General features: G+C 46.2%; 13 protein-coding genes across 13 annotated transcripts; 5 read left to right on the forward strand and 8 right to left on the reverse strand.

The window, feature by feature from the left end:
• Window positions 1-1,628: 1,628 nt before the first annotated feature.
• N7495_003728 (major facilitator superfamily domain-containing protein) lies at window positions 1,629-2,154 on the reverse strand (the record flags this gene model as incomplete). Its single annotated transcript, XM_057206379.1, has 2 exons — window positions 1,629-1,829; window positions 1,903-2,154. The coding sequence occupies 2 exons, from the start codon at window positions 2,152-2,154 to the stop codon at window positions 1,629-1,631; spliced, it is 453 nt and encodes a 150-aa protein (XP_057064059.1).
• A 172-nt stretch (window positions 2,155-2,326) lies between these two features.
• On the reverse strand, window positions 2,327-3,303 carry N7495_003729 (uncharacterized protein; the record flags this gene model as incomplete). The annotated part of the gene is given in 5 exon segments (XM_057206380.1): window positions 2,327-2,470; window positions 2,498-2,791; window positions 2,809-2,946; window positions 2,996-3,089; window positions 3,167-3,303. The coding sequence occupies 5 exon segments, from the start codon at window positions 3,301-3,303 to the stop codon at window positions 2,327-2,329; spliced, it is 807 nt and encodes a 268-aa protein (XP_057064060.1).
• Window positions 3,304-3,996: 693 nt separating this feature from the next.
• N7495_003730 (uncharacterized protein) lies at window positions 3,997-5,589 on the forward strand (the record flags this gene model as incomplete). The annotated part of the gene is made up of 1 exon (XM_057206381.1): window positions 3,997-5,589. The coding sequence occupies one exon, from the start codon at window positions 3,997-3,999 to the stop codon at window positions 5,587-5,589; it is 1,593 nt and encodes a 530-aa protein (XP_057064061.1).
• A 1,410-nt stretch (window positions 5,590-6,999) lies between these two features.
• Window positions 7,000-7,262, reverse strand: N7495_003731 (uncharacterized protein; the record flags this gene model as incomplete). The annotated part of the gene is made up of 2 exons (XM_057206382.1): window positions 7,000-7,130; window positions 7,184-7,262. 2 exons carry the CDS (start codon window positions 7,260-7,262, stop codon window positions 7,000-7,002), a joined length of 210 nt encoding a protein of 69 aa, XP_057064062.1.
• A 282-nt stretch (window positions 7,263-7,544) lies between these two features.
• Window positions 7,545-7,941, reverse strand: N7495_003732 (uncharacterized protein; the record flags this gene model as incomplete). The annotated part of the gene is made up of 2 exons (XM_057206383.1): window positions 7,545-7,759; window positions 7,857-7,941. 2 exons carry the CDS (start codon window positions 7,939-7,941, stop codon window positions 7,545-7,547), a joined length of 300 nt encoding a protein of 99 aa, XP_057064063.1.
• A 910-nt stretch (window positions 7,942-8,851) lies between these two features.
• Window positions 8,852-9,699, reverse strand: N7495_003733 (thioesterase family protein; the record flags this gene model as incomplete). The annotated part of the gene is made up of 3 exons (XM_057206384.1): window positions 8,852-9,232; window positions 9,278-9,457; window positions 9,514-9,699. 3 exons carry the CDS (start codon window positions 9,697-9,699, stop codon window positions 8,852-8,854), a joined length of 747 nt encoding a protein of 248 aa, XP_057064064.1.
• A 514-nt stretch (window positions 9,700-10,213) lies between these two features.
• N7495_003734 (electron transfer flavoprotein regulatory factor 1) lies at window positions 10,214-10,761 on the forward strand (the record flags this gene model as incomplete). The annotated part of the gene is made up of 3 exons (XM_057206385.1): window positions 10,214-10,259; window positions 10,307-10,436; window positions 10,710-10,761. The coding sequence occupies 3 exons, from the start codon at window positions 10,214-10,216 to the stop codon at window positions 10,759-10,761; spliced, it is 228 nt and encodes a 75-aa protein (XP_057064065.1).
• A 202-nt stretch (window positions 10,762-10,963) lies between these two features.
• N7495_003735 (class I SAM-dependent methyltransferase) lies at window positions 10,964-12,154 on the reverse strand (the record flags this gene model as incomplete). Its single annotated transcript, XM_057206386.1, has 1 exon — window positions 10,964-12,154. One exon carries the CDS (start codon window positions 12,152-12,154, stop codon window positions 10,964-10,966), a length of 1,191 nt encoding a protein of 396 aa, XP_057064066.1.
• Window positions 12,155-14,657: 2,503 nt separating this feature from the next.
• On the forward strand, window positions 14,658-16,920 carry N7495_003736 (CCR4-Not complex 3'-5'-exoribonuclease subunit Ccr4; the record flags this gene model as incomplete). The annotated part of the gene is made up of 2 exons (XM_057206387.1): window positions 14,658-15,669; window positions 15,731-16,920. 2 exons carry the CDS (start codon window positions 14,658-14,660, stop codon window positions 16,918-16,920), a joined length of 2,202 nt encoding a protein of 733 aa, XP_057064067.1.
• A 539-nt stretch (window positions 16,921-17,459) lies between these two features.
• On the forward strand, window positions 17,460-18,527 carry N7495_003737 (acylglycerol lipase; the record flags this gene model as incomplete). Its single annotated transcript, XM_057206388.1, has 4 exons — window positions 17,460-17,525; window positions 17,580-17,634; window positions 17,700-17,769; window positions 17,819-18,527. The coding sequence occupies 4 exons, from the start codon at window positions 17,460-17,462 to the stop codon at window positions 18,525-18,527; spliced, it is 900 nt and encodes a 299-aa protein (XP_057064068.1).
• Window positions 18,528-18,639: 112 nt separating this feature from the next.
• Window positions 18,640-20,107, reverse strand: N7495_003738 (tRNA (adenine-N(1)-)-methyltransferase; the record flags this gene model as incomplete). The annotated part of the gene is made up of 3 exons (XM_057206389.1): window positions 18,640-19,617; window positions 19,678-19,748; window positions 19,816-20,107. The coding sequence occupies 3 exons, from the start codon at window positions 20,105-20,107 to the stop codon at window positions 18,640-18,642; spliced, it is 1,341 nt and encodes a 446-aa protein (XP_057064069.1).
• A 1,064-nt stretch (window positions 20,108-21,171) lies between these two features.
• On the forward strand, window positions 21,172-22,554 carry N7495_003739 (SDR family oxidoreductase; the record flags this gene model as incomplete). The annotated part of the gene is made up of 5 exons (XM_057206390.1): window positions 21,172-21,451; window positions 21,508-21,635; window positions 21,684-21,860; window positions 21,912-22,392; window positions 22,421-22,554. The coding sequence occupies 5 exons, from the start codon at window positions 21,172-21,174 to the stop codon at window positions 22,552-22,554; spliced, it is 1,200 nt and encodes a 399-aa protein (XP_057064070.1).
• Window positions 22,555-22,734: 180 nt separating this feature from the next.
• Window positions 22,735-24,709, reverse strand: N7495_003740 (phosphatidylinositol-specific phospholipase C; the record flags this gene model as incomplete). The annotated part of the gene is made up of 4 exons (XM_057206391.1): window positions 22,735-22,840; window positions 22,892-23,642; window positions 23,695-24,080; window positions 24,132-24,709. The coding sequence occupies 4 exons, from the start codon at window positions 24,707-24,709 to the stop codon at window positions 22,735-22,737; spliced, it is 1,821 nt and encodes a 606-aa protein (XP_057064071.1).
• Window positions 24,710-24,836: the final 127 nt, after the last annotated feature.

Below are 24,836 nucleotides of genomic sequence, written 5' to 3' on the forward strand. Positions count from 1 at the left end.
AAGGACATTGAAGTTTGAAGAAAGAAACGGAAAGTACGTATCGTATGGTAAAATGTCGATCATACAGGCTGGGCAGGCGGTGGCTGCCGCTTTCCACTTGAGTCGGGATTGGTATTGTTTACAATACTACGATACAGAAGGATCAGAAAGGATTAGAAAGAATCAAGTAGAGGAATAGTTTATTGACGTTTGTCTTTTTCTTTTTTGATTCCTAAGCTAATACGCTAACTAGTCATTACGAAAGAATCAGCAGTTTTGAATGTACTGTGTACTCTGTACTGCTTATTCAAATGTTGACCCTAGTCATGCTCTCCAGTCTCTACACTCCGTAACGGAGTATACTGGAAATTGCACTGTGGGACCCAACACAGAACAAAATATGGAGGTCATCTCCTGTCAGACCAAATTATTGTCCTATACTCCTATACCGACTATCACCATCCCTTGATCCATATACTGCGGGGTCATCCTTGCATCAAATCTGGAGGTATGCATGGCGACACGAGACCAAGCTTAAAGGTCATTGGGAGGGAGGATGGATTAGGGGTTTGCATTTCCTAATCAGGTCAAGCAGATCTGCAGAAATGGCAAATAAAAAGGACAGATGAATAGGGTCAAACAAGGCTTCGCACTAACGGTCAACAGACATCTGCATGGTGGAGATTGCAACCTTGGACCAAATTCAACGACTCTTCTTATTTCTTCATTGAAATTGATTTGGTAGATTCTTGGGTATTGGTAGATCTGTCACTTTTATAGTAAAGATCAGCATTCCATCGAGTCACTTCCATATGCGGATATACGGATGCTTTATATGAGCTGGCTTTTGTACTTTCCATTGCTGTACGCTGTACTCTCTGACTATCAAGTATGGAGTACCCAGTTACTAACTTACATTCTTCAAATCTAGACAATACAACCTTGAAAACTCTTAGACTGAAATATCAGTACTGGTATTACACCTTTCCTGATTGAGATTTTCCCGTGCTAAAAGTGGAACCAGAATCTACTGGGTCCGATAACCTTGAGTAGCTTGAGTAGATCTTGTCGTCCTTAATTCACCGGATCTTTGCCGAGGTTTTATATCTATGGCGTGATTGTATGCCATCTTTATCACTGATCAGCAGCTTCTAAGTTCTTCTACCTAGGTATCTATTCTACACATCCCGACGTTTGCAATGCTCAGGAACTCTGTATCTAACCAGATCCAAAGAGTTTGAAATGACGAGTGGAAAGGGTCCACGGGTGGAGATAAGAAAAGAGAAGATATACATGGATCGATGGCCCTTCTCTCCTTACACCTACTCAGGTAACCCTAACCTGCCTGAACAAAATCACGATGCACGACTAGGTACATGGTTCTCATCCATGCGAACGGTGTGACGTGTCACTGCTAGGTGCACAAGGAGATCAAGATTTCCCCAGAAAATCTTTGTCAGGTCAAATCTAAATGAGACGATCACTACTCGTATAGCATAACGCTTTCTGTTTCATGACCAGTACACCGTTAAAACAGAGAATACCATGGAAGTCATCGACTAATACGCTGCATAGAGACATTATGCCGTTCTAAGATTCAGAATCCTCCCGTTGGTTCTCGCCTTCCAACCTTGGAAATTTGAAACTAATTATAAAACATAGCGGAAACCAGATATCTGTCTATCTGTTCGACCGCTTCGTTCTTCGATGTAATCACCATTATCATCAGTGTCAGCTCCCGCACCCTGCTGAGAGTCTCGTCGTTTATTCTCCCAGATGTAGTAAGCAAGGAGCAGAATCAGAAACAAGATACCAATTGCAAAGCCACACAGCGAAGCTCGAATACCAGTCTGTTTGTGGAAATAAAAGTTAGTTTTTGTTTTAAGATACTTGTAATGTCTTTCCAAGATTGGGCTGACATACCGGGTATTTGGGCTCTTCACTAGCCAAGAAGAACTGGAGGCCAACAATGTTGCCCACACAATAAGCAGCAAAGACACCCACACTGACTGTACTTCTCTTCGTAGCGCCAGCGATATTGGAGGTTACAAGACTCAAGCATAGAGGAATGTTGACGGCAAATACCGCAACAAAACACAATCCAAGCATCTTGGCAGCTCGTTGAGTGACGTTGAGAGTGTAGATGATGACAGTGCCAATAAGGGACACTGACATTGAGGATCATTACCCCAATTCGTGACTTCGAAATGAATGTTGCGATAGCTGCTGTGGTGAATAGGAAGACGATTTGAGCTCATCCTAGGGACATCTGGATCAGAAGGGACTTAATATCAGAGAACCCGAATCCTGGAATTATGATTCCAGAAAACTGTTTGCTTCATTGGCATCAAACAGCATTTAGATTATGGACAACTGTACTCACGCTGGTAAGTCCACCATTGCCGATATTGACTAAGAATGTGTAAATCACGAGACACAATACTTGCGGATCCCGCGCAGCCTCCCAAACCTGAGACCACTGGAAAGCTTTCTATTCAGCGATATTAGTTTCATTTACAAGTGTTCGTTGAGCTTCAATTGTGCGTTCAATCGGTGTGAGGAATGAGGCTGTAGCCGGAGAATCAGCCAGAACGGAGAAAAGAAGTACGGCATATCCAGACGTAACAGCTCCTAAGATAAGAAACAACAGACGCCATTTCTCGATACTTGAGTCAAGATTGCCTTGACTAAGATGCGTGATAAAACCGCCATAGCTCTTGCATGCCGCATGGCACATCAATATTCCACCCCATAAAAACCTGTAATAAAGAGCATAAGTCAACTGACTCCCATGGTCTGGGACTTCACTTAACTTAGCTTTAGACTTACACAGAAACAGCCAAGTACTTCCCAAGTGGAAGACGAACAATCAAATATGATGTTGGTCAACTCCAGGCCAGATACCCAAAGTAGAAGATAGCGGAGCACCACGTTTATTGTTGACCTACAAGGCCCTTCAAGAATACTCTTAGCCATTGCATAAATATATTTGAGCAGGATTAGATAGAGCACTCACGAGGTCTTTCTGCAACCTGAGGGGTGTTACTTGGCTCAGTGCGAGCTTATCCATATACTGAAGCATATAACAAAGTCCTATAGTTGGAAGGAGGCTATAGGTAAAAGTGCTGCTTAGTACAGTGCAGCTATGACTGCTTAAATTCAACATTGGAAAATTGTTGTTACTCACAAAATGTCCAATTTCCTTAAAACTTTGCGCTCCTCTACGGGAGTAGCACGATATTCCTCAAGTTGACCGACATCGGCATCTTGTCTTATTTCGTTTGTGACATATGTACCTTTTTCTTTATAGGATATATCCTCCATGATAGATTTGCCTAATGAGCAATCACTTTGGATGATCGAACCTTGGAATATAGATAGAGTTTTTATATGATCAACTAAGCTACATGTCTGGGTAATCATCCTGCTCTTACATGGGTTGCCAGGGTTGGTATGGATGTAAGGACTGACATCCACAGATTGAGATAATGCCGTATCTGTCGATGCTGTGTGCAGTATAGAACTTAATTTAAATAGCTAAAGTTGCCGATTATCTGACGAGAGAGTCGAGGCCAGATTTGCCGATTGCCAATGTATGACATAAAGAAAATGTATTATCTCACCTCGACCAAAACTCTGCTCCTATCGATACAATAGCTACATAATGTCATTTTTGCCTATGAGAGATTTGCTGGCAGTAATTTCAATTCATAAATATACCTTCTCGGAGAATGAGTAATATCTAAGTTATTATAGGGAAATCTTCCAAGAAGTAAACATTTGAAGCAGGAAATAACGAAGATATTGAACTATACAGCTTGTTTAAGCATTCAGGTGTGAGTCTTCCATTTCCCACTCGAGCAGTGTTTGAGAATTTGATAAAGTCTGTTGATGGTTCGGACCGAGTATTTGTTTCTGCTTGGCTACGCAGTTTCCTAGCAAAACGATGGCTTTGGTAATATGATCTGAAGTTTTCAAGGTAAAAGCGAGATTGGCCATACTGGTCAGCGTAGAGGGATGGTCCTCGCCGAGCTTCGTCTTGCTCGTCTCCATCACCTGCACCTCGAGCCGCTCGGCCTCCTCCCACCGGCCCTGGTTCCTGTACGTCGATGCCAGGTTGGCCATACTGGTCAGCGTGTCGGGATGGTCCTCGCCGAGCTTCGTCTTGCGAGTCTCCATCACCTGCACCTCGAGCCGCTCGGCCTCCTCCCACCGGCCCTGGTTCCTGTACGTCGATGCCAGGTTGGCCATACTGGTCAGCGTAGAGGGATGGTCCTCGCCGAGCTTCGTCTTGCGAGTCTCCATCACCTGCACCTCGAGCCGCTCGGCCTCTTCCCACCGGCCCTGGTTCCTGTACGTCGATGCCAGGTTGGCCATACTGGTCAGCGTGTCGGGATGGTCCTCGCCGAGCTTCGTCTTGCGAGTCTCTATCACCTGCACCTCGAGCCGCTCGGCCTCCTCCCACCGGCCCTGGTTCCTGTACGTCGATGCCAGGTTGGCCATACTGGTCAGCGTAGAGGGATGGTCCTCGCCGAGCTTCGTCTTGCTCGTCTCCATCACCTGCACCTCGAGCCGCTCGGCCTCCTCCCACCGGCCCTGGTTCCTGTACGTCGATGCCAGGTTGGCCATACTGGTCAGCGTGTCGGGATGGTCCTCGCCGAGCTTCGTCTTGCTCGTCTCCATCACCTGCACCTCGAGCCGCTCGGCCTCCTCCCACCGGCCCTGGTTCCTGTACGTCGATGCCAGGTTGGCCATACTGGTCAGCGTGTCGGGATGGTCCTCGCCGAGCTTCGTCTTGCGAGTCTCCATCACCTGCACCTCGAGCCGCTCGGCCTCCTCCCACCGGCCCTGGTTCCTGTACGTCGATGCCAGGTTGGCCATACTGGTCAGCGTGTCGGGATGGTCCTCGCCGAGCTTCGTCTTGCGAGTCTCCATCACCTGCACCTCGAGCCGCTCGGCCTCCTCCCACCGGCCCTGGTTCCAAAACGTCGATGCCAGGTTGGCCATACTGGTCAGCGTGTCGGGATGGTCCTCGCCGAGCTTCGTCTTGCGAGTCTCCATCACCTGCACCTCGAGCCGCTCGGCCTCCTCCCACCGGCCCTGGTTCCAAAACGTCGATGCCAGGTTGGCCATACTGGTCAGCGTGTCGGGATGGTCCTCGCCGAGCTTCGTCTTGCGAGTCTCCATCACCTGCACCTCGAGCCGCTCGGCCTCCTCCCACCGGCCCTGGTTCCAAAACGTCGATGCCAGGTTGGCCATACTGGTCAGCGTGTCGGGATGGTCCTCGCCGAGCTTCGTCTTGCGAGTCTCCATCACCTGCACAAAGAGCCGCTCGGCCTCCTCCCACCGGCCCTGGTTCCAAAACGTCGATGCCAGGTTGGCCATACTGGTCAGCGTGTCGGGATGGTCCTCGCCGAGCTTCGTCTTGCTCGTCTCCATCACCTGCACGTCGAGCCGCTCGGCCTCCTCCCACCGGCCCTGGTTCCAAAACGTCGATGCCAGGTTGGCCATACTGGTCAGCGTGTCGGGATGGTCCTCGCCGAGCTTCGTCTTGCGAGTCTCCATCACCTGCATAAAGAGCCGCTCAGCCTCCCCCCACCGGCCCTCTAGCCAAAATGCTTTTGCTAGCATACTTAAACTAGCAAGGACATCGTCATTCTCAGTATGAAATAACCTCACTCTTTGATCTCTCGATTTTAATGCCATTTCTCTTGTATCTGTGATATTACCTATCTCTGATGCATACCATGCCCCCCTATAAAGCAATGTAGCCCATTTTTGCTGATATGTAGTTGATGATGGCCGTTGCGATATTGCGGATTTAACATGAGGGAAAAATGCCCTACACTTCTCCCAGTTCTCATACTCCCCAGTAGGAAACTCTTCGTAAAGGGTGTTAATAAATTTATCTCTCCACTGGTCTTCTTGTCTATGAGATTTCAACCACGCGTATGTAGTCAGTTGTATCAACCGATGCATTGTGAAGAAATTATTCTTCTCACTCGAAAATATAAAAGAATAATCCCTAAGTGTCATAATATCATCCTCGAAATCGGGTCCTATATCAGAATCAGATGTCTCTCCATCACTAGAGTCGTTTGAAAGGTCTGAGCTTGGTGTATGAGATTGATATCGAATAAGATCTTCTGGTATTCCTTGCCGATCGAAAAAACTCATGAAAGAAAGCAGCTCTGCTGCAGATGGCTTTATTTGGCGTATATAATCGAAGGATATTTGCCATGTCACCAAAATTGAATTCTTTGCTTCCCAATCGCGGTGGAGGTGACCTGCCTCTTTCTTCAGAAGTTTTATTGCTTCACGGTCACTCCCTTGGAAATCTCTGAGGTATTGCGACACTGAATAGCGAGGCGCCCGATTCCGAATCAAGCAAGCTGCCTGTACGATCGCTAAGGGCATATACTCTAGTGCTTCCACTAATTGTTGATTCTCTTGGCTTTGACTGTCTTGGCTCTCTCTTGAGGTATCAAGCTTTCTTTGGAGAAGATCTAGTGCCTCAGACCTTTCCATGGGTTGAACCTCGATCAGGTCCTTATGATGAACCATCTTTAACGCAATTTCTTTTGCCCGGCTTGTGATGATAATAGACCCATTTCGACTTCTTGGAACATATTCTAACAGCGGTTTTGTTGGTCCTTCTGTCGGATCTCCCTTGCCTACTACTGAAGTAGAGCAAAGGAACTTATCGTCATCGACATTATCAAGGATACAAACCCATTTTCCTATTTCCTTATCTCGGAGCCAATTCTCGACCAGTTTAAAGATGTTATTTTTGGGATCCTGGCGACCCGGGATTTTGACTTGGTCCGCAATATCCCGGAAACTTTGCTCGAACCGGGCTTCGTTGCTCGCATGTACCCAGAAGACCCATGTTGCCGGCGACTTAGATCGGACTTGATAGCAGTATTCGATTGCGAGTTGCGATTTCCTTTTAATTTATAAGTAATATATCATATAAGAGCTGATCAGCACTTTAAACTTACCCAGCGCCGCCAAGACCAATCAGCGCAATTCTCGACCCCGGAACTGAGAGTTTTTCTCTCGGATCTGATCAAGGAGAGCATCGCGGCTAACAAAATCTGGATCGGGTGGGAATGGGACTGTTGATAGCGGGCTGGGGGTTTCCGGTTGCTCTGGACAGTCATTAGTCAGTCGCCTTAACTTTCGGTTCCCTTTTCTAACTTACCCGGAAGCATATGAATCGAGCCATGGTTTTCTCCAATCTGGAGCCCACGATTACTGCCGTGTAACGATATTGATGCCATGATCAAATGAACGTGTCTGGCTTGTAGTTCTCATGAGAAGGGCTGTTGCTTGACAGTCAGCTGAAGAAGGGGGGCACGTCCTCAGGTTCACCATCAGGTGACTCCACAGCGCTAAAACAACGATTATGATTCGTGAATTATATGATGGTTGACCTAGCATAGGATGCCATAAGTTCCGCCGCTAATTTTTGAGGGCAGTAGTTTTGATCCGCTTTAATTTGTATGTCATTAGTGGCTTGCTTTATATCCCCAATTAGAATCGCCTCCTCAATCCAGTTTACCTCAGAATGTACTACTTGTTGCTATGAGGTTGTGTCCACAGGCATGGCCCATATATGGAAGAGCATCATATTCTGCATTGAAATTCATCATACGACCTTCTTTACCGCTAATGCACTCAAAGGAGGTATCTAGACCATAAGTGTGGCGAGTCACTGTTACCCCTTGACTTTCAAGAAAGTTGCAAATTGCATCATGGGTTTTATGCTCTTCGTAGGCTAATTTGGGGTTTGACCAGATCTGGGTAATGCGTTAGGAAAATTCATGCATCTCGGTTGTTGTGGATGCCGAGACTTGCTGCATGGTTCAACTCACGGAGTTGTTTGGCTACTTTTTCTAGGGTTTCGTCAATGGCTTTATGAGTCTCTTCGGGTGAGACCTCGAGGCTTTGATTCTTCATTTGCTGTTAGTCTTGGACGAATAGGATCAGAGATTTCAGAGAGAAAAGAGGCTGAAGAGATGGTAGTTCCCTCTTATAAACTTCTACCATCTCCGTCTTCAGTATCCATGAAACTGTACCCCGTATACGTCATATACATAAATTGATGGCTTATCCAATTCTTTGACTCTATACGAGCTACCTGATGATAATAAGGCGAATCTTATCATAATAATATCAGGATAACAATAATATATTTGTAGCCGAGGGAGTTTACAGAAAACGGGCTAATCAAAGGCTAGATTTTGCCGATCCTCTTCAATCTTCCGATAATACTACCTAATGCGGAGGTGTGGGGTTGCAGCATCATAGTCACTTCATCTTTAAATAGTCTCAATACACCGGGAAATTCCGTGGGTAGCATAAGATGCCATATTGTACAGACGGGAATTGCTGCATAACAACTTTTAAGTTATTAGAATTCTGTTTTGTCCCTATGAAACCCCCTAATAGATCAGGGTGATAAGGTCAAAATTGAAGTGATATTTCATTGCCAACACTGAGTCGGATCACTTTTTTTTAAAAAAAAAACTGTAATGACAGTTTTCTATCTCCTACTAGGACTATTCAAAAAAGTCCCGATTGAAGAGAATTTTGCCAAAATCTACAAACACCACTAATTTTCCCTTTTTTACACTTCTTTTCCAATCATTTTGATGTTCATTAGACGACGTTTAGAAAATGTCATTTTATGGGTTTTTTGCGTCCTTCGACCATCAAGGTATTCAGGAAGGAAGTGAGTAGGGCATGAGTTACAGTAGGCATTTTAAATCCATCATACTTTAAATCCAAATTCTTATGCGCATCTACTCAATAGCTTCACTAGGAAGTCTACTGTACATATCCCTAATCTTAGCAGTTCCACGACCTCTTACTGTTTTGCTGAACCGGTATCCTCAACAGCATCTGCACGATCCCAGCTTTCAGTCTCAAGACGACGAACTCGATCCTCAATCTCCAAAATCCGCCGCTGCCAGTCCTTCTTCGCTTCCTCCTGCAGCTCCCAAATGATTTGGAACTGATCACGAATGAAGGGCGGAAGCTCTGGTGTCTTCTGATTCTTCTTGTAGTCATATGTGACGATATCCTCATAACACCTCGCCGCGGGGCGCTGACGGGCTTCCGACAAGATTATGACCTGAAGTTGAAAAGCAGATTGGGATGAAAGGGACGAGGATGGGTCTGAAACAAGTTTTTGATAAACAGTGATCTTGTCCGGGAATTTCATAGGCTGGTTATTTAATTCGTTAGGCTAATAAACCATCATCAATGCATTTGGCTTGAACCTTGAACCTACAAATTTGTAATCAATCTTGATACTTCGCATGATCAAGCCAATACCGGTGGAATTGAGCAAATTAAGCCATTTGCTTTTGTTGGCCGGGTCAATATGGAGACCTATATTCCGCGTCCAATTCACTCGTGCCGACTCGGCATATCGGACATATGTAACATTGTTGACATGACCCATCACATCCTGGAGATAGGTCAATTACTAGTGTCAACAGAATAAAACCAGAGCTGGGGTGGTACCATTTCTCCCCACACCACATTATGCTGATACAAGCTCCGCCGCTTTTCATCTGTAAGGAAACCCTCGCTACCAGCGATCAATTCCCGCCAGTCTGTTGCCAGTTGCTGTAGTATCTTTCCTCCCTCGTCAATCTGAGCTGGCTTAAGACCGAACATCATGCACCGCCCGATTCGTCTTTTCATCATTGTAAGCCATCGTGGATCAACCGTATGCGGCCGTGACTCCTGTCTCAGGGCGTTTTGGACTGGGGAAGTCGAAGAGAGAAATCGGCATTGGAGTGAGTTGTATACGTGCAGTTGCCTTGGTAAGGCTAGTCGAGAGATCATGGTGGTGGTGTGAGAAGGTTGAATCTAAGTGAAGTCATAGTTGGGTTTCGGCTAGAACCCCCGTCTTTTGCCGCGGCCTTAGTAAGTAGACTAAATACGAATACGAATACCATTGGGGTTTGTTGTTGAGGACTCCGTTGAATAAATTTTAAATTATTGAATTTCCAGATTCACTATAGATAATAGCCATAGAAAAATTATATATTCTCGATTGCATGTTGTACATACTCCGTAGTACTAAGTCGGTAATTATGTATTGGTCCGTGTACGTGCATTCAACGTCACCGCTTCCCGAAGTTTCCTTCAACCTCTTATGAATATCCTCTATCCTCATCATTAATAACTGAGCAATTTGACTTCTCATGAACTAGCCATGGTCAACCCCGAGCTCCGTCGGCAGGTCATCAACGTCTACAAAGGTATGTAGATCACAACAGCTAACCCCTCATATGCTGATTCCATGCAGAGCTCCTCTTCATGGGCCGCGAGTATCCTCTTGGATATAAGTACTTCAGAAACCGGCTCCATCACGCATTTACAAGCCAGGCCAATCTTCAAGATGAAGAACAGATCCGTAATGGCATAGCAAGGGCTGAGTTCGTGAAGAAAGGTAGCGCTATCATTCAATCCAGAAAATATCATTGACTTTATTAATTTCATTATCTATTATAGAGGTCGAAGCCTTGTGAGTGCTCTCCCTAACCCATATATACTATCAGTATACTGTATCATCGAGACATTTTGTCATTTTTCTGTCGCGTGCCCAGGTGGCATAGGCACAGTCTTCACGCATTCGTCATACATCATAGCATCATCTCCTTTCACCACAGAACTTCGTTAAAGACACTAACGAGTGAAAAAAAACCCAGGTACTACTTGAAGCGGTACCGGACGTTGAAGCAGCGGTACGAAAATGCTTGAAATCCCAAGCAAAACCGGCAAATCTCAGGCAAAAAAAGAAAAGAAAAGAAAAGAAAAAGAAAAGAAAGGAACATGAAATCAATAGAAAATCAAAAATTTGGGGGTATCACCAATATGACGCGCAATGATTCACACTCTTTTTTAATGCGCGCACCAAAACACCGGGTTGAACGTGGTATAAGAGGGATAAAAGGGGACATGGTCATCTCTTTTGTCCCCACCAAGCACTGACCTCGAGACACTCGCCGCTGGCAAATACTCCCTTCTGGAAAAGATCTGTGGTCATCGCGACCCACCATCTGTCCCACTCATCGCGACTTTTCCCACTAGCTTCCATGAGCAGAGGCTCCATACCCTCGATCATCTTGATCACTGTGAGGAGGGCAGTTTGCCGTATAGATGCTTGTTCGGGGGTCAATGTTTTGCGGGAGCCTGTGGAATCTTTCCCTCCTTGACCCTCCCGCTCCCATCGCATATCCCCCAGTGGAATTGCGATTCGACGACTGTCGACATTCTCCATGATATCGATTTCGCTTTGAAAGGCAAGGCCGATGGTGGCGCATGGCAAAACAGTGAGTTTGCGCCTGTCGAAAGATTTCTCGACCCACGAATTATAATCGATGAGAAATTTATTCTGGGCCGCTGTGAAGGGAGTGGCGGCGGAAAATGTGTAGGTAGCAGTCGAGTTGGCGATCTCCTGATCTTTCGTGGAAACTTTCCGGGCTGGAGCTGGATTGGGGAGCAACGAGCGAAATACCGAGTCTGAGTCCCAAATTTCCAAGACACCACCAGACTTTAACACTCTCAGGTATTCTGTCAGCCCGGAAGCTTGTTGCGCGGGGCTCTGGGGAGTCATTCCGGCATCTTTAATGAAAACGAGATCGAAATAATCGTCAGGGAAAGGAAGGTGGGGGCGGCGGAGATCGTGTCGTTTAAATTGCCAGTTCATTCCCTGTTTCCGAAGATCCGGGGCCAGGGAAACCATGTCGAGGCCAACAAAGGCCACGTTCGGCTGGCCGCGCCGAACAAAGTACTCGTGGCACAAACCGGACCACAAACCGGATCCGCATGCGAGCTCCAAGACGCGCTTCGGCGGGTGATTTGAAATGTGGGGGTTACAAAATGGCCCGCCGAAGACGCGCAGTAACATCATCGTGCGCAAGCTTTGGCGGTGGATTTCGGCGATGTCGCTAGGAAGAGGGTATAAGTTTTCGGGGTCTCGGAAGTACGTGCGGTCACCCTGACGACCTAGTGGGAAGGTGGAATAGTCGGTCATGGAGGTCAAAGAGGAGGATGAAGTTGCGGCGAAGGTTGAACTGAGATTGGAATGGTTATCTGATCCAGACGCCGTAGTGGCGGAGAGCGAAGGAACGCCTGGGGTCATCATGTCCATTGTCGATGCTCTTTCTTCACATCTGGGGAGTGGAATTGGTGGCAAGAAGCAGAGAGCAGTAAGAATAAAGTGAAAATGATAAAAATGGTAGGGAGAAATGAAAAAAGTATGGAAAAGACCGGCCTGGTCCCCCTGGATGGGAAAGTTCCACTTCAAGAACTAGTGAGTTCGGCTAACCTTGAAACCAGAAGGTTTTTAGTATTTTTCTTCTCTTATGAAATCTTATGAAATCTTATGATGCCAGAAATCCCAGGTTGTACAGGAGTTTGTTATAGTTGGTACTTATCGGTAGTGGCAACCATTGACATCACCACTTTAGATTAGGGATAAATAGGAGAATGGACCATGGAATGCGAACTGGAGGTCATGTACTGGTATTTTTGGTCTTGAAGGAATGAATTTTACCCCTCTCACTAGTAATAAGTAGTTTCTTAAATTTGACAGGACAAGTGTTTCTCAGTCAGGTACCCGCATGGGACTAGAAGCACCATCTATCTGATACGCCCCGTGCCCTGTGAGATATCATATCATGATACTACATAGCATGTACGGAGTACGAGTGCTATATTTCAACCCCTCATTTTTAATACCTTCTGCAGAATGTACTTTTGCTCAATCTTGCCATACACACTAGACTCGTCAGAATATGATTTATCATTATTGATGTAGTAAGTAATCCGTACTATATCCCATTGCTTTTATGATCGTGTCGGAGACACTACTAAGTAATACGAGAAACTACCGACCTGTGCTTCCCTGTCAATACCTGCCAATACCTGGCATATTACTTTAACCCAATTCTTAATTTTCAGAGTCGCCATTTTCACCTCACTTCATTGGTTGCAGTTTGGTTTTGGTTCGCATGAATGTTATGGATTGGGCCACTTGACTCCACTTTTGAAGCTGAGTCAGATCTGTACCTAAACTAGTGAACTAGCTTCTCCAAGTAAATAATGCATAAAATAAGTACAGTAGTACTGAGTAGTAAGCCTGCAGAGTAAATACTCAGTTTTTACGCTATCATTAGTTAGTTAGCTCAGCTCAGTCAGAACTCTAGTTAAAGCTCATAATTTCAAGTTATTTCGAGATTTCTAATTATCTCAAGGTTACTTCAAGGTTAGGTATAAGTTGCCCAATTTGTCTCAAATTCTATTTCAAGTGCACGAAGGTAATAATATTGAAACATTGACTACCAGACCTCCAGGGTAAGGTTTATAAGCAGCGACATATATAGTTACATATACCTAGGTAGAGAGACCTTGAAAATACCCAGATACCTAGGTTTGTCATCGATATCTTTTTTTAACTATCCATAATACGATAGTGGCATTGAGATGGTTCCGAGGTCCACTTGGATGTGGGTTCATTATTTACATATTACACTTTGTATGAAGTAGAGACTTCCAAAGTTGGGTTCTACTACCTGAGCACTACGGAAATGTTGGAATTTTGAGCTCCAGACTTGCCTACCTGGAAGCTCAGTAGTACCCGCTAGATAACAGCTTGCCTACAAACTCCATTGCTTTCTCCCCCACATTCAATCATCAATAAATACCAACGTTAACTGTACAGTGGAAATCTACTTTACCCTTGAAATTGCTTTATAACTGGATGTTCATTTTCTAGGGTTACGTTCCAAGGTTAGGAGGCTTTAAATATACACATACATACATACCTAGACTGACCTCTGGATCAATTGAAAGTAAAGTGGGAAAGAAAATCATCACTGTGAGAATCGTGAAGTTGATATTGTCACTTGGATTCAATGACTGATTTGATTCTAAGGTGCTGAATAAGGTCAGAGAAATTAGATGTATCACTGGAGAACCTTAGAGGTAAGGCAGAGACTCGAGTGAATTACGAGTCAGCGATGGGTGTTGGTAAGCAAGTTAAAAGTTTGTTTACAATGTTTAGAACACGTCAATTTGTCAAACTTCATAGTTTCTCATTTCACCCAGTTTCTTTTTCATCTTATTTGCTGTTGTGAAGTTGTCAAAGTTAGATCACGGGATCTTGACACCAATCCGGACCAAGATCACGTGAAGCTACCCGCCTCCGACCAAGTCTGGTGAGTCGACATCTCTTGCATTTGAAGATCATTCCCCCCTCCCCATCCCCTTTACATACTGGAATCGTAAGATTTATCTTTATCTAAATCATTCAATTCTTATTTTATGCTTTAAACTGACGTCATACCTACTGTCCAACAGATTGTGCGCCTGTGGCCCGCTGTCCTTCACACCACCCTTTGCCCATTTCCCCCACGTCTTGATCAAGCTTGGATATTCTGCCTCTTTATTCAACCTCTTAACTTCACCCGGGTGTTTTCTCCACCAGGTGTCCCGCCAAGCGAGATTTTACTTTTCTGCACATGGATTGCAAGAAGAACAGATACCGCATTCTATCCTCTTTCCTTCCTACACCTATCGCCCCGTTCGCAAAACCACCTCTCCATTTCACACTTGGACAAAACAATCAGCCACGGTCTCATCTGCCTCGTTAAATGGCAGATGGTACCTATAGGTTCCAGCAACCTGGGGCCGGCCAGTTTTATTTTCAACCTCAAGCTCCTCCATCACACTCGCATCGACACCCTATTCCAAACGGGACCAATTCACCGGGTCGACTCAATCTAAACCACGAAACCCCATCACCTTCGAGCACCCCACCTGTCAACCAACCAGGTGGACTGAATCATTACAACATGTACCAGGGCCACCAGGGACAGCATGTCATGATGGCCGGAGGGCAGCCGCACCAGCGGTTTGGTATTCCCATGCCCAAGTATCAGTCGCAATCCCACCACCCTCTTCATGCTCAACAGCAATCTCAACATCATGCCCACCACACCCAGACGACACACAACCTCCCTCAGCAGCACTTCTCCGCCAGTGCACTTTCAACCGCAACTCCTCACTTCACCCCAAATCATATGCAGAATGGTGATGGGCCAGCAGCGGTAGATGAAGATCTAGGTGACCCGATGAATGAACACCGGCAGCGTCAACTTCAAATTGCCCAAGAGTCCAGACAAGCTCATTCCCCTCACTACCATGCTCGCATCGTGGCGCAGCAGTCCAAGGGAATGATGCACGGAGAAAATAATGACACTGGATCGGACGGCCAGGGTTGGACCGCACTCGACTTTGGTGGACAGGGGTTGCGTGCCATGTCACCTTCGCTGTTTAACTACATATTCCTAAAGGAGCTCTATTTGAACCACAACAAGTTGAAAGTTCTTCCCTCTTCAATCGGTGAACTTCGATTGTTGACTCACCTGGAATTATCTGGAAACGAATTGACGGAGCTTCCCGAAGAGATCGGGATGTTGTCGAAACTACAGGAGCTCCGAATTTGTGACAATAATATTCGCAATCTTCCATACGAAATGGGCTACCTCTACCGACTGGAGATCTTGGGTATCGAAGGAAATCCCCTAAACGACGTTCTTAAATCGAAGATCATGAAAAGTGGCACGCGTGAGCTGATCAAACATCTTAAAGAAGAAATGCCAGGCAAGATTTCACCCGTCCTAACAATATTTGAAGTCTGGCTAACTTCTGATCTTGTTCTTAGTTCACCTGCCTCCTCCTGATCGCGATTGGATTATCCTCGATGACACGACCAGCTCTAACAGTAGCACCACCGAAAAGATCACCGTAATCTCATACAACACATTGTGTGATTCTTCTGCCACCCAATCGCACTATGGCTACGCACCCTCGCGTATTCTCTCCTGGGAGTTCCGTCGAGAACTCATTCTCAACGAATTACGAGCTCACAATTCGGACATTGTCTGTCTCCAGGAAGTGGACGGAGGAAGTTACAACCACTTCTTCCGAGAGCAACTAGCTTACAACGACTACAAGGGTGTCTATTTCCCCCGAGGCCGCGCGCACGGCATGTCAGATGACGAGGCAAAGACCATTGACGGATGCGCCGTTTTTTTCAAGGGCAGCAAGTTTATCCTGTTGGACAAGCAAGTCATCCAGTTTGGCCAGGTTGCGGTCCGTCGGGTCGACGCGAAGGGTCAAGATGATATTTTCAACAGACTGTGGCAGAAGGATCACATCTGTGTTGTTCTTTTCTTGGAGAACCGCCAGACTGGAGCTCGTTTCATCGTGGCGAATGCTCACCTGTACTGGGACCCGAAATTTAAGGATGTGAAGTTACTGCAGACCGCCATCATGATGGAAGAACTCACACGAATCTCCGACGACTACGCCAAAATCCCTGCTTGCAATGACAAAGTCGCTTTCCGTTTCTCTGAAGCTGAGAGTGATGCCGAAGCCACACCTGTAGTGGAACCAGCTCCTTCTAAAGTGTACTCCAGCGGAAGTCAAATCCCGATGATTTTGTGTGGAGACTTCAATTCACACCCTCAGTCAGCAGCGTACAAGTTGATTGCGAATGGAGGTCTGATCAAATCGCACCCAGACCTTGACAACCGTATGTATGGCAATCTCAGCGAAGTGGGTATGAGTCATCCCTTTAAGCTGAAGTCGGCATATGGCTCTATTGGAGAGCTGAGCTTCACCAATTACACCCCTGATTTCAAGGATATCCTTGATTACATTTGGTACTCATCAAACACACTCCATGTTTCGGCTCTGCTTGGTGAAGTTGACAAAGAGTATCTGCGCCGAGTGCCTGGGTTCCCTAACGTCCACTTCCCAAGCGATCACATCGCTTTGTTTGCGGAGTTCACAGTCCGAGGCCAAAAGGGAAAGGTGGTAGAAGCGGATTTTGGACCTCAACGACACTGAGTAGATCAAATCAGGGCATTGAATCTCTGGCAATGGTTTGATTTTCCAGCCTAATCGTTTTATTACTCTTCCCATTTTACGTTACTTTTTCCCTTCTCCTGGCTCTGATCCCATTTTAGTCTGAACGGGCGTCTTTGCCTCAACGACTTTTCCCTCACCTCGTTGGTTTGATATTTGCGGTCTTATCTCACATAATCTCGATCTCAGGTTAGGTGAGGTTCTGGTGTTCAGGACAGGTGGATGCTTGCTTGCTCATGAAGAGATTTCTACCTTTGATCCTGGCGATAGGCGTTTAGTCTTTTTTTTTTTTTTTTTACATTCTATTCCTGAATAGAAATGGTGTTTCAAAGTTACAGAACAGTAATTACTAATTACAAGGCTATGAATTGTAAGAATAAGTATGGAGTAGTTAACTAAAAGTGCTTAGAAGAGACTTGGTATTTCAGTGATCTGATAGGGCTTATTATTGATCACATGTTGTCGTAGTCAACTACGCAAGTCTCCACTTCCAGGAAACTCCCACTCTTCAATTACCTACCATGTCTACTGAAGAAGGAACATTCACTCTGCCTGATGGATTTCAGGCCTACACAAAGACTTGGAAGGTCAGTTTGCCATTCACTGAAAGCAACTCCGACTTGATTTTGACATCGATGTAGCCAAATGGACCCCCACGTGCTATCCTAGTGTCTATCCATGGATTCAGCGATCACAGTGAGTATTAGAACTTCTACAGAACTTCTATACATTTTTCCAGAAAAAGATACTAATAAGAACAGGCAACACTTCTAATGATTTCTTTCCCCTCCTCACATCTCAAGATATTGAGGTCAGATCTTTTGATCAGCGGTAAGTTGTTCCTCCGTACTCCACCGTACGATACTAATAGCCCTACCAGTGGCTGGGGCCGAACTGTCAAGAATCCCAAAGACCGTGGAGATTCCGGACCAACAGAGACTGTTCTTGGAGATCTAGATTCATTCCTCAAAAATGTCTTTTCCACGTCCGGCTCCACTCCGGTCTTCTTAATGGGTCATAGTATGGGAGGTGGTGAAGTACTCACATACATCCTGCACCCAAACTCGCCATGGCACAAGTCCAATCTCAAACTTGCTGGAGTTATTTCAAACTCAGCCTTCGTTAACCTGGACAAATCTAGCCGCCCGTCCAAATTCATCGTGGTAGCGGGCCGCTTTGCTGGGCTCTTAATGCCCAAATTTCAGAGATGGACAGCCCTAGACGAAGGCATGCTAACACGGGATGAGGCCACTAATGCCGAGTTTGCAAAGGATCCGTTGTGCCACAACTATGGTACCCTTGAGGGGTTGGCTGGCATGCTGGATCGGGCCATCTATTTGGACACTCTGCAGAGCCATGACGGATCTATCCCTCCAGTTCTCTTTGCTCATGGTACTGCCGATAAGCTTACCAGCTATCCGGCAGCTAAGCGGCTGGCTGACGTGATTGCGAAGAAGGGAGATGTGACTTTTTGCTCGTATGAAGGTGCTTATCATGTTTTGCACGCTGAGTTGCCCGAGACGCGCGAGAAATTCGCTTCGGATTTGATTGAGTGGATTTCGAACAAGAGCAATAAGGCTAAACTGTGATGATATACTTACTACAATGGCTGGTATTTCGGATATTTCTTGAGATGAGATTAATATCGTACAATTGAAGTTGATATGGTAAAGTTTTGTTATAGTATCGTAGTCAAGAGTTTCATCGTGCGCCATCTTCTATCCTTCGGAACACACCAACGAAGCCTCCACCCATTGTTTTCAGCCCAACCTTTGGCCGACACACCATGACCATTTCCTTGACTGGCTCTTCCTTGGCTGGATCTTCTTTGACTGGCTCATCCGGAACAGGAATATCTTCCACGTCTCCCTCGGATAGCTCGGAATCAACCTGTGCCTCCGACCAAGACGAAGGATCAGCAGCAGACTTCTTAACAGTCAAGCGAACATCCCAGTGCCGTCCACTAGTCAGTCCAGTGCCGAGCTCAACCACCCTCTCTGAAATAAAGGGCAGCCTCAATTTATGGATCAATTCTATGCAATCACCTATCTGAGTGATACTTGGCATGAACACGACGAGTTTTGCATCCCTTTTCATCAGAGGAGGCAAACTGGGTATCCTCTTATGAGCAGAGGGCATGTCCAATATAACATGATCCAAGAATGGATCAACAGACTCCTCTCCACCAAATACTTTAGACAAAGTACCCAGGCTCTTCTTACGATGATCCTTCTGCTCGGAAATCCAGTCTTCAACAGCACCAACGTAGAAGTCCACATCACCAGCATAGATTCCACGCCGGAACCCATTCACGTTCCCCTCAGCTAGCGCAGAGTATTTCCCGGAGACATCAACAGTGTGGATGACAGCATTGCGCTCCGCCCGCCATTCATCCCACTCTTGCTGTACCTGGTCAGTCGCAGCCTCATTATCCTTCGGCGACTCTTCCTTGCCAGGCTTTGCGTTTCGATCTTTGACATGCCGAATCTGCGAGCGTTGCGGGCGGGATGGAGGTACACTGTTCGCAGCGTGAATAGCACGTGCCAAATGCAATGTCAACGAGCCGTGGCCTGTGCCAGACTCAAGTATTTCCAGATGTGGTTGTTGCTCGCCTGCGGCGGGAACATCGGCATGGATATCGAGGAGAGAGACGATCAAGTTCGCATCGTGGGAGTATATCTTTTGAGTTCTATAAGTATATTGCTGGTCCATCCATTATAAAGATTGAAAATCGCATACCGGTGTTACAAGACGAGGAGTGAGAGTAACATATTCTTCGAGTGTTGGCAGGCTCAATCGCGTATCGGGACCTATGCAGAGCCAATTGTCAATTTCTAGAATTCAAGCATGAAGACCATAAAAGCAGATGTCTCATACCTTTGTGGGCCGGCACAGTATCAAATACCCGGCGCCCAATCACGTCGTCATGGTTAACATGTCCCCGGCGAAGATTTGTCTTCCCGCCCTTCTTCAATTTTTTCAAGATGGGCGTTTTGACATGGAAGATAGCCCAGTCTCCGGCTTGAAAGATGTTGAAGTTTGTGTCAATAGACTGAGAGCGAGAAATTGGATTAGTAGCCCTGGGTAAGCCAATGGCTTGCCGTAGCGTTTGTAGGAAGCGCGACATTATGCCCTTAAGAAGCAGCTCCGGATAACTAGACCCGATCATCGATATGTGACACCTGATTTATGAGGTGTTCATGCTTATATCGGGTTAGCGTAGTTACTATAAGTGGGGCTTCCTTTATTTCTACGGAGTCCGTAGTATAAAGTCCCTTTCATCATGGCAACTTCACGCGAAACCGCCCAATACACCTCATAACAACTCGCTAAAAGCTGCAGGGATATCTTTTTCGACCTATGCATTTCAAATAAGAGCACCTCCGATAGATGAAGATGGATATGTGCCGGATGAACCTCGTTCTTTCTTGAATATTACCGGACTCTTCATGGTTACTACCCGGCAGTTAGGTAATACAAGTTACAATGCGAGGGATATTAGGTTTGTTGGTGGTATATTGCTGTTCTGAATGATGGAATGGTTGCTGAATCTCCAGGTATTGGACTTGGCGGGGAAGAGTTTACTTCAATATTATTTTTCTTGGAGTGCGTAGGCTTAGCTTCCAGGATGACCGGACTATTCTTCAGAAAATGATTTCATCCGTGGAGTATTGTCTTGTTGAATTAGTTAGTGACGTTGATGTTACTTTGATTGTGTTTCTTCCAAATCTCGATGCATGGAAACCAAGAGTCTCTAGTCTTAAACCTTATATCACATCTAAAGTCGTAATCTAACATGGCCCCCGTTGCTAGTCTAAGATAGATCAGCATTTCTGCCGTGCATATACTGAACCCCCAAAGTAAAAATGACGCAGAAGACGCCTAGCACACATAGCGTCGTCAGGTTCAGATTGACACTTATGGCTTCGCGATGACATACCTGAAACTTTGCTAAATCAAGAATCTTCTTATTATGAGTATACTGGCAACGTCCTCTCATCAATGGGTATAATTTTGTTGAATCAGTTCAAACATTAGCTCAGTGATTGAATAACTCAAGCTTCTAACCAGGTAATTGAAGTTCATAACGAGAACTAGTTATCATGATGACTTATAATGAGTCACTACTCCCAAATCTGATCCTAAACCTTAAAATCTTAATTTAAATTCACATCAACCATCGACCAAACCTCAAACATAATCACTCGGGGCAATTTTTCACCATTGTCAAAAATGAGCAATCCTTCAAATCATGCTATCGTCTATGGTGCATCCGGCCTGATTGGCTGGGCTCTAGTAAACGAGCTTTTGGGTCCTTATCCTCACACTGGCTCATTCTCAAGAGTCACGGCAGTGACTAACCGCCCATTGAAATCTGATACTTACTGGCCAAAGTCAGACTCGCAACGGCCATTTTTACAACTTGTGTCGGGTATTGATCTTTGCAACGGTGACGAGACTGCATTTGCAAATATCAGAGAGATTGAAACAGTCACACATGTTTTCTACTTTGGTATGTGATAGCTGATACACCACTACTTGAAAACAATACTTACTATGAGCAATCAGTATTTACGGCAGTTGAGGATGATATAGCAGAAGTTGCTACCAACAGGAAGATGTTCGAGAGTGTGATAAACGCCCACAACCTGCTCAGTCCCAACTTACAGTTTGTGGTGTTTGCAGGTGGAACGCGGGTAATTATAAAATCGAACAAAGCATCAGGACCTATAATAATTGATTAGGGATACGGAATATATGCTCCTGGGGGTACATTTACACCTCCTCTACACGAAGAAATGGTGAACAACTTACCCCCCGAACAAGACAAGACGGTCGTATACCCAGCGTATAGGAAGCTTCTTAATGAAGCATGCCAAGGGGGTAAGTGGACATGGTGCGAAATCTGTCCAGATATGATTGTACGTCTTCATCTGTTCAGCCTCATGCAAGCGTCACTGACATTATTCAAGGTTGGCTTCACTCCCAACGGGTCTCAATATAGTCTTGCTTTGCATTGGGCTCAGTACCTGTCCCTATATGCATACAAGCATAACATAGGACCTGAAGTACAGGAGTCTGGAACATATCCTGCCGAAGTACCCTTTCCTGGCAACATTGTTTGCGCAAATTCGCTTTTCTCGCCGGTCTCTAGCGGGAAACTAGCACGTTTTGCAATCTATGCATCCCTCCATCCTGAGGTTTGTGGTGGGGGAATGCTATTTAATATAGCCGACAGTGATGTACCTTCTACATACGGCGAACTCTGGCCTCGACTTGCAGCTTGGTTTGGTCTTGTGGGCGTAGGGCCCACCGAGGCGGCCGAACATAACACTTTAAAGGCTGGCGAGCTTCCAGAAGATCGGTCTATGACTCCCGGGGAGTATATCACAAAGTATAGAGATATTTTCTCTCAGCATGGGCGTTCCAATGCTCTGAGTGGGGGGTGTGGGGGTTGGAAACCGGCAATTAGATAGTGTAGGCTATTGGCTTAGCTTCGATCGTCAACTCAGCCTGGAAAGACTGAGGGAAACAGGGTTTATAGACAATCGAGAGTCGGCTCAGGGATGGCTGAACAGCTTTGAGATGTTCAGACAGGCCGGGCTCATTCTCTAATGCACTTGGAACCCGGGGGAATGTTACCAAGCATCAATAGGATTCTAAAATATCACGGAGGTATGAATATGATCAGATTTTGTTTAGAGGATTATCTAGACACCTGATATATATGCTCTGCCATCTTTGGAAGCTGGGCTGCATAAGCCTTCCAAGGTTGAGTAGCCTTCCAAGGTTCCCTTAAAAGTTCGTCCCAATCAATAAACTCACCAAATCATTATCCTTTGGTAACTCCGGATAATCCAGCGCCAAAATCCCATATCTCTTGCCTAAATCCCACTCATACCTGCGTACCGTCAGTAATTTCTCAGACCAGAAAGAGAATCCTAAATCTCACCTTCTCCGCACTGTAGGGTTCATCCCCTCAACAAACTTCCCTATAATTCCACTATGCGCCCCCACTGCAATCCAATGACTCTCAGCAACCTCCCCCTTCTCGACTGGATCGCCCACAGCCGAGCAAAAGTTAAGGTGCCACTCCTCTTCTCCACTGTTCTTGGCCTTTTCAAGCATGGCTTCCACAAACCCATACTTTGAATCGACAAGATCTTGCAGCGCGATGCGATCCGAGTACTTCCACTTGTCCTGCAGAGTGACGACCGCGCCGGAGGGCGTACGGAGCGTGAAATCGGGATTATCATCCAGCCATTCTGAGAGGTCGAGTCCAGCGGGCGACTCACAGGAATCCGGGGCGTGAAAACGGCGGAGGAGGACGGCTTTGCCGCGCGCTTCGGCCATGGTGCCAGTACCGGTCGAAGTGATCCAGCGCTCAGAGTGTTCTTCTATGTGGCTCTGGATAGCATCGTAGAAGATTTCCGAACCTTTCTTGCCCGAAGTATCATCGTTATTGATCGACACCAGGACGCTTTCGGAAGGATACTTGTCGAAATGATCGAAGATTTCTTGCATCACGCTGTCAAATTTAAGGTAGATGGGAAAATTGATGGGGATTCCGCCATGGTACATATATAGCTGTCCATCATCATGGACTCGAACCCTCAGGTCGAGGAATCGAATGCCAAAAGTGAGCTGCTGCGCTATTGACAGGTATTGAGTTCTGACGAATGGGATGTTTGAACGCGCACAACCTATGCATTCTCATTAGCAAGGGCTTCTCCGCAAGTAGCAGAGTAAACGAACTATCGTGAGTTCCAGGGATTGTAATGTCGCTCAGCAACCGACTATCTTTCACTCCACTCATCCAGCTTTCCAATTCGAAATTAAGCAGACTCCTCGAGTACCACTTCAGTTCACTGTCTTCACCCTCTCCGTTAAACACACAGTTCATCCGCCCATTCAAAATCGCCAACTGCGGTGGATCAACAGAGACTTGATTCGGAATCGGCTCCTGGGGAAGCCATTCACCGTCTTTGAATTCAGTGACGTAGATAGTGTTCGCCTCGCCATCAGGTCCCTCTTCTTGGAACGCAAGAAAGGCGCTGGAGCCGTGGGATGTCGCCGACACTCCATTTACGGCTTTTCCTTCTGTGACGTCAGCGGAAGTGTTCCAGACGTCGTTTTCGATACTGGATGATATGTCAGTTTTGTGAGCTCTGATAGATGCAGGAACTTCATACTCATAGACGAAGCCTAAAACCTCCTTCTCGTCCTCGGCACTCCCACACAGAACGTGCAGTTTGTCTCGCACCACGAACAACGCAGGAATGCCCTTGACCTTCTGAATACCACTCAGCTCCTGCAAAGGAGTCCATACCGTGGCTTCGTTCTTATCAAGAACCCACATACTATACCATAGCGCCTGATCTTTCAGAAACACTAGACACAGCTTATTGTGCCACGAAATTAACGCCGGCTTGCCTTGGCTCTCGAGTCCCGCGACCTCTACAGGTTCGGACCAGAGCTCTTGCACGTCATCGAACAAGTAGTGAACGACTGCACCAGTTGGCCTCACAATTATTACGTGCAGTGTGCCTAGGAGCTCCGCGAGCACGGGAATGCCATGGTCTGGGAATAGGTTACGAGGCGAGAAGGTGTCATTGTTACCGATTGCGTAGTAGAGGTCGCTGGAGGGAGAGGACCAGAGACACCATAGGGAGCCGCGATGAGTTGCGAGGGCCGGCACGCCGAGACTTTGGCCGTCTGGAGATGGCTGAACGAGGCTGTTGTTCTCTTCTCCTCTTGGTATCCAGGCCATTTTGGTCGATACTTTGGATGATGGTGGTGGATTTTAGGTGGATTTCAAGATGCCGTGAAAGGCCCACAGAAAGATAGGGGTAGTAACAGATAACGTCGAAGTGGGCTCCGTTTCCATTAAAAGCTAG

The sequence above is a fragment of the Penicillium taxi genome (assembly GCF_028828555.1).
Source record: "Penicillium taxi strain IBT 34144 chromosome Unknown utg000003l_segment0_segment0, whole genome shotgun sequence".
Classification (NCBI taxonomy): Eukaryota; Fungi; Ascomycota; class Eurotiomycetes; order Eurotiales; family Aspergillaceae; genus Penicillium; species Penicillium taxi.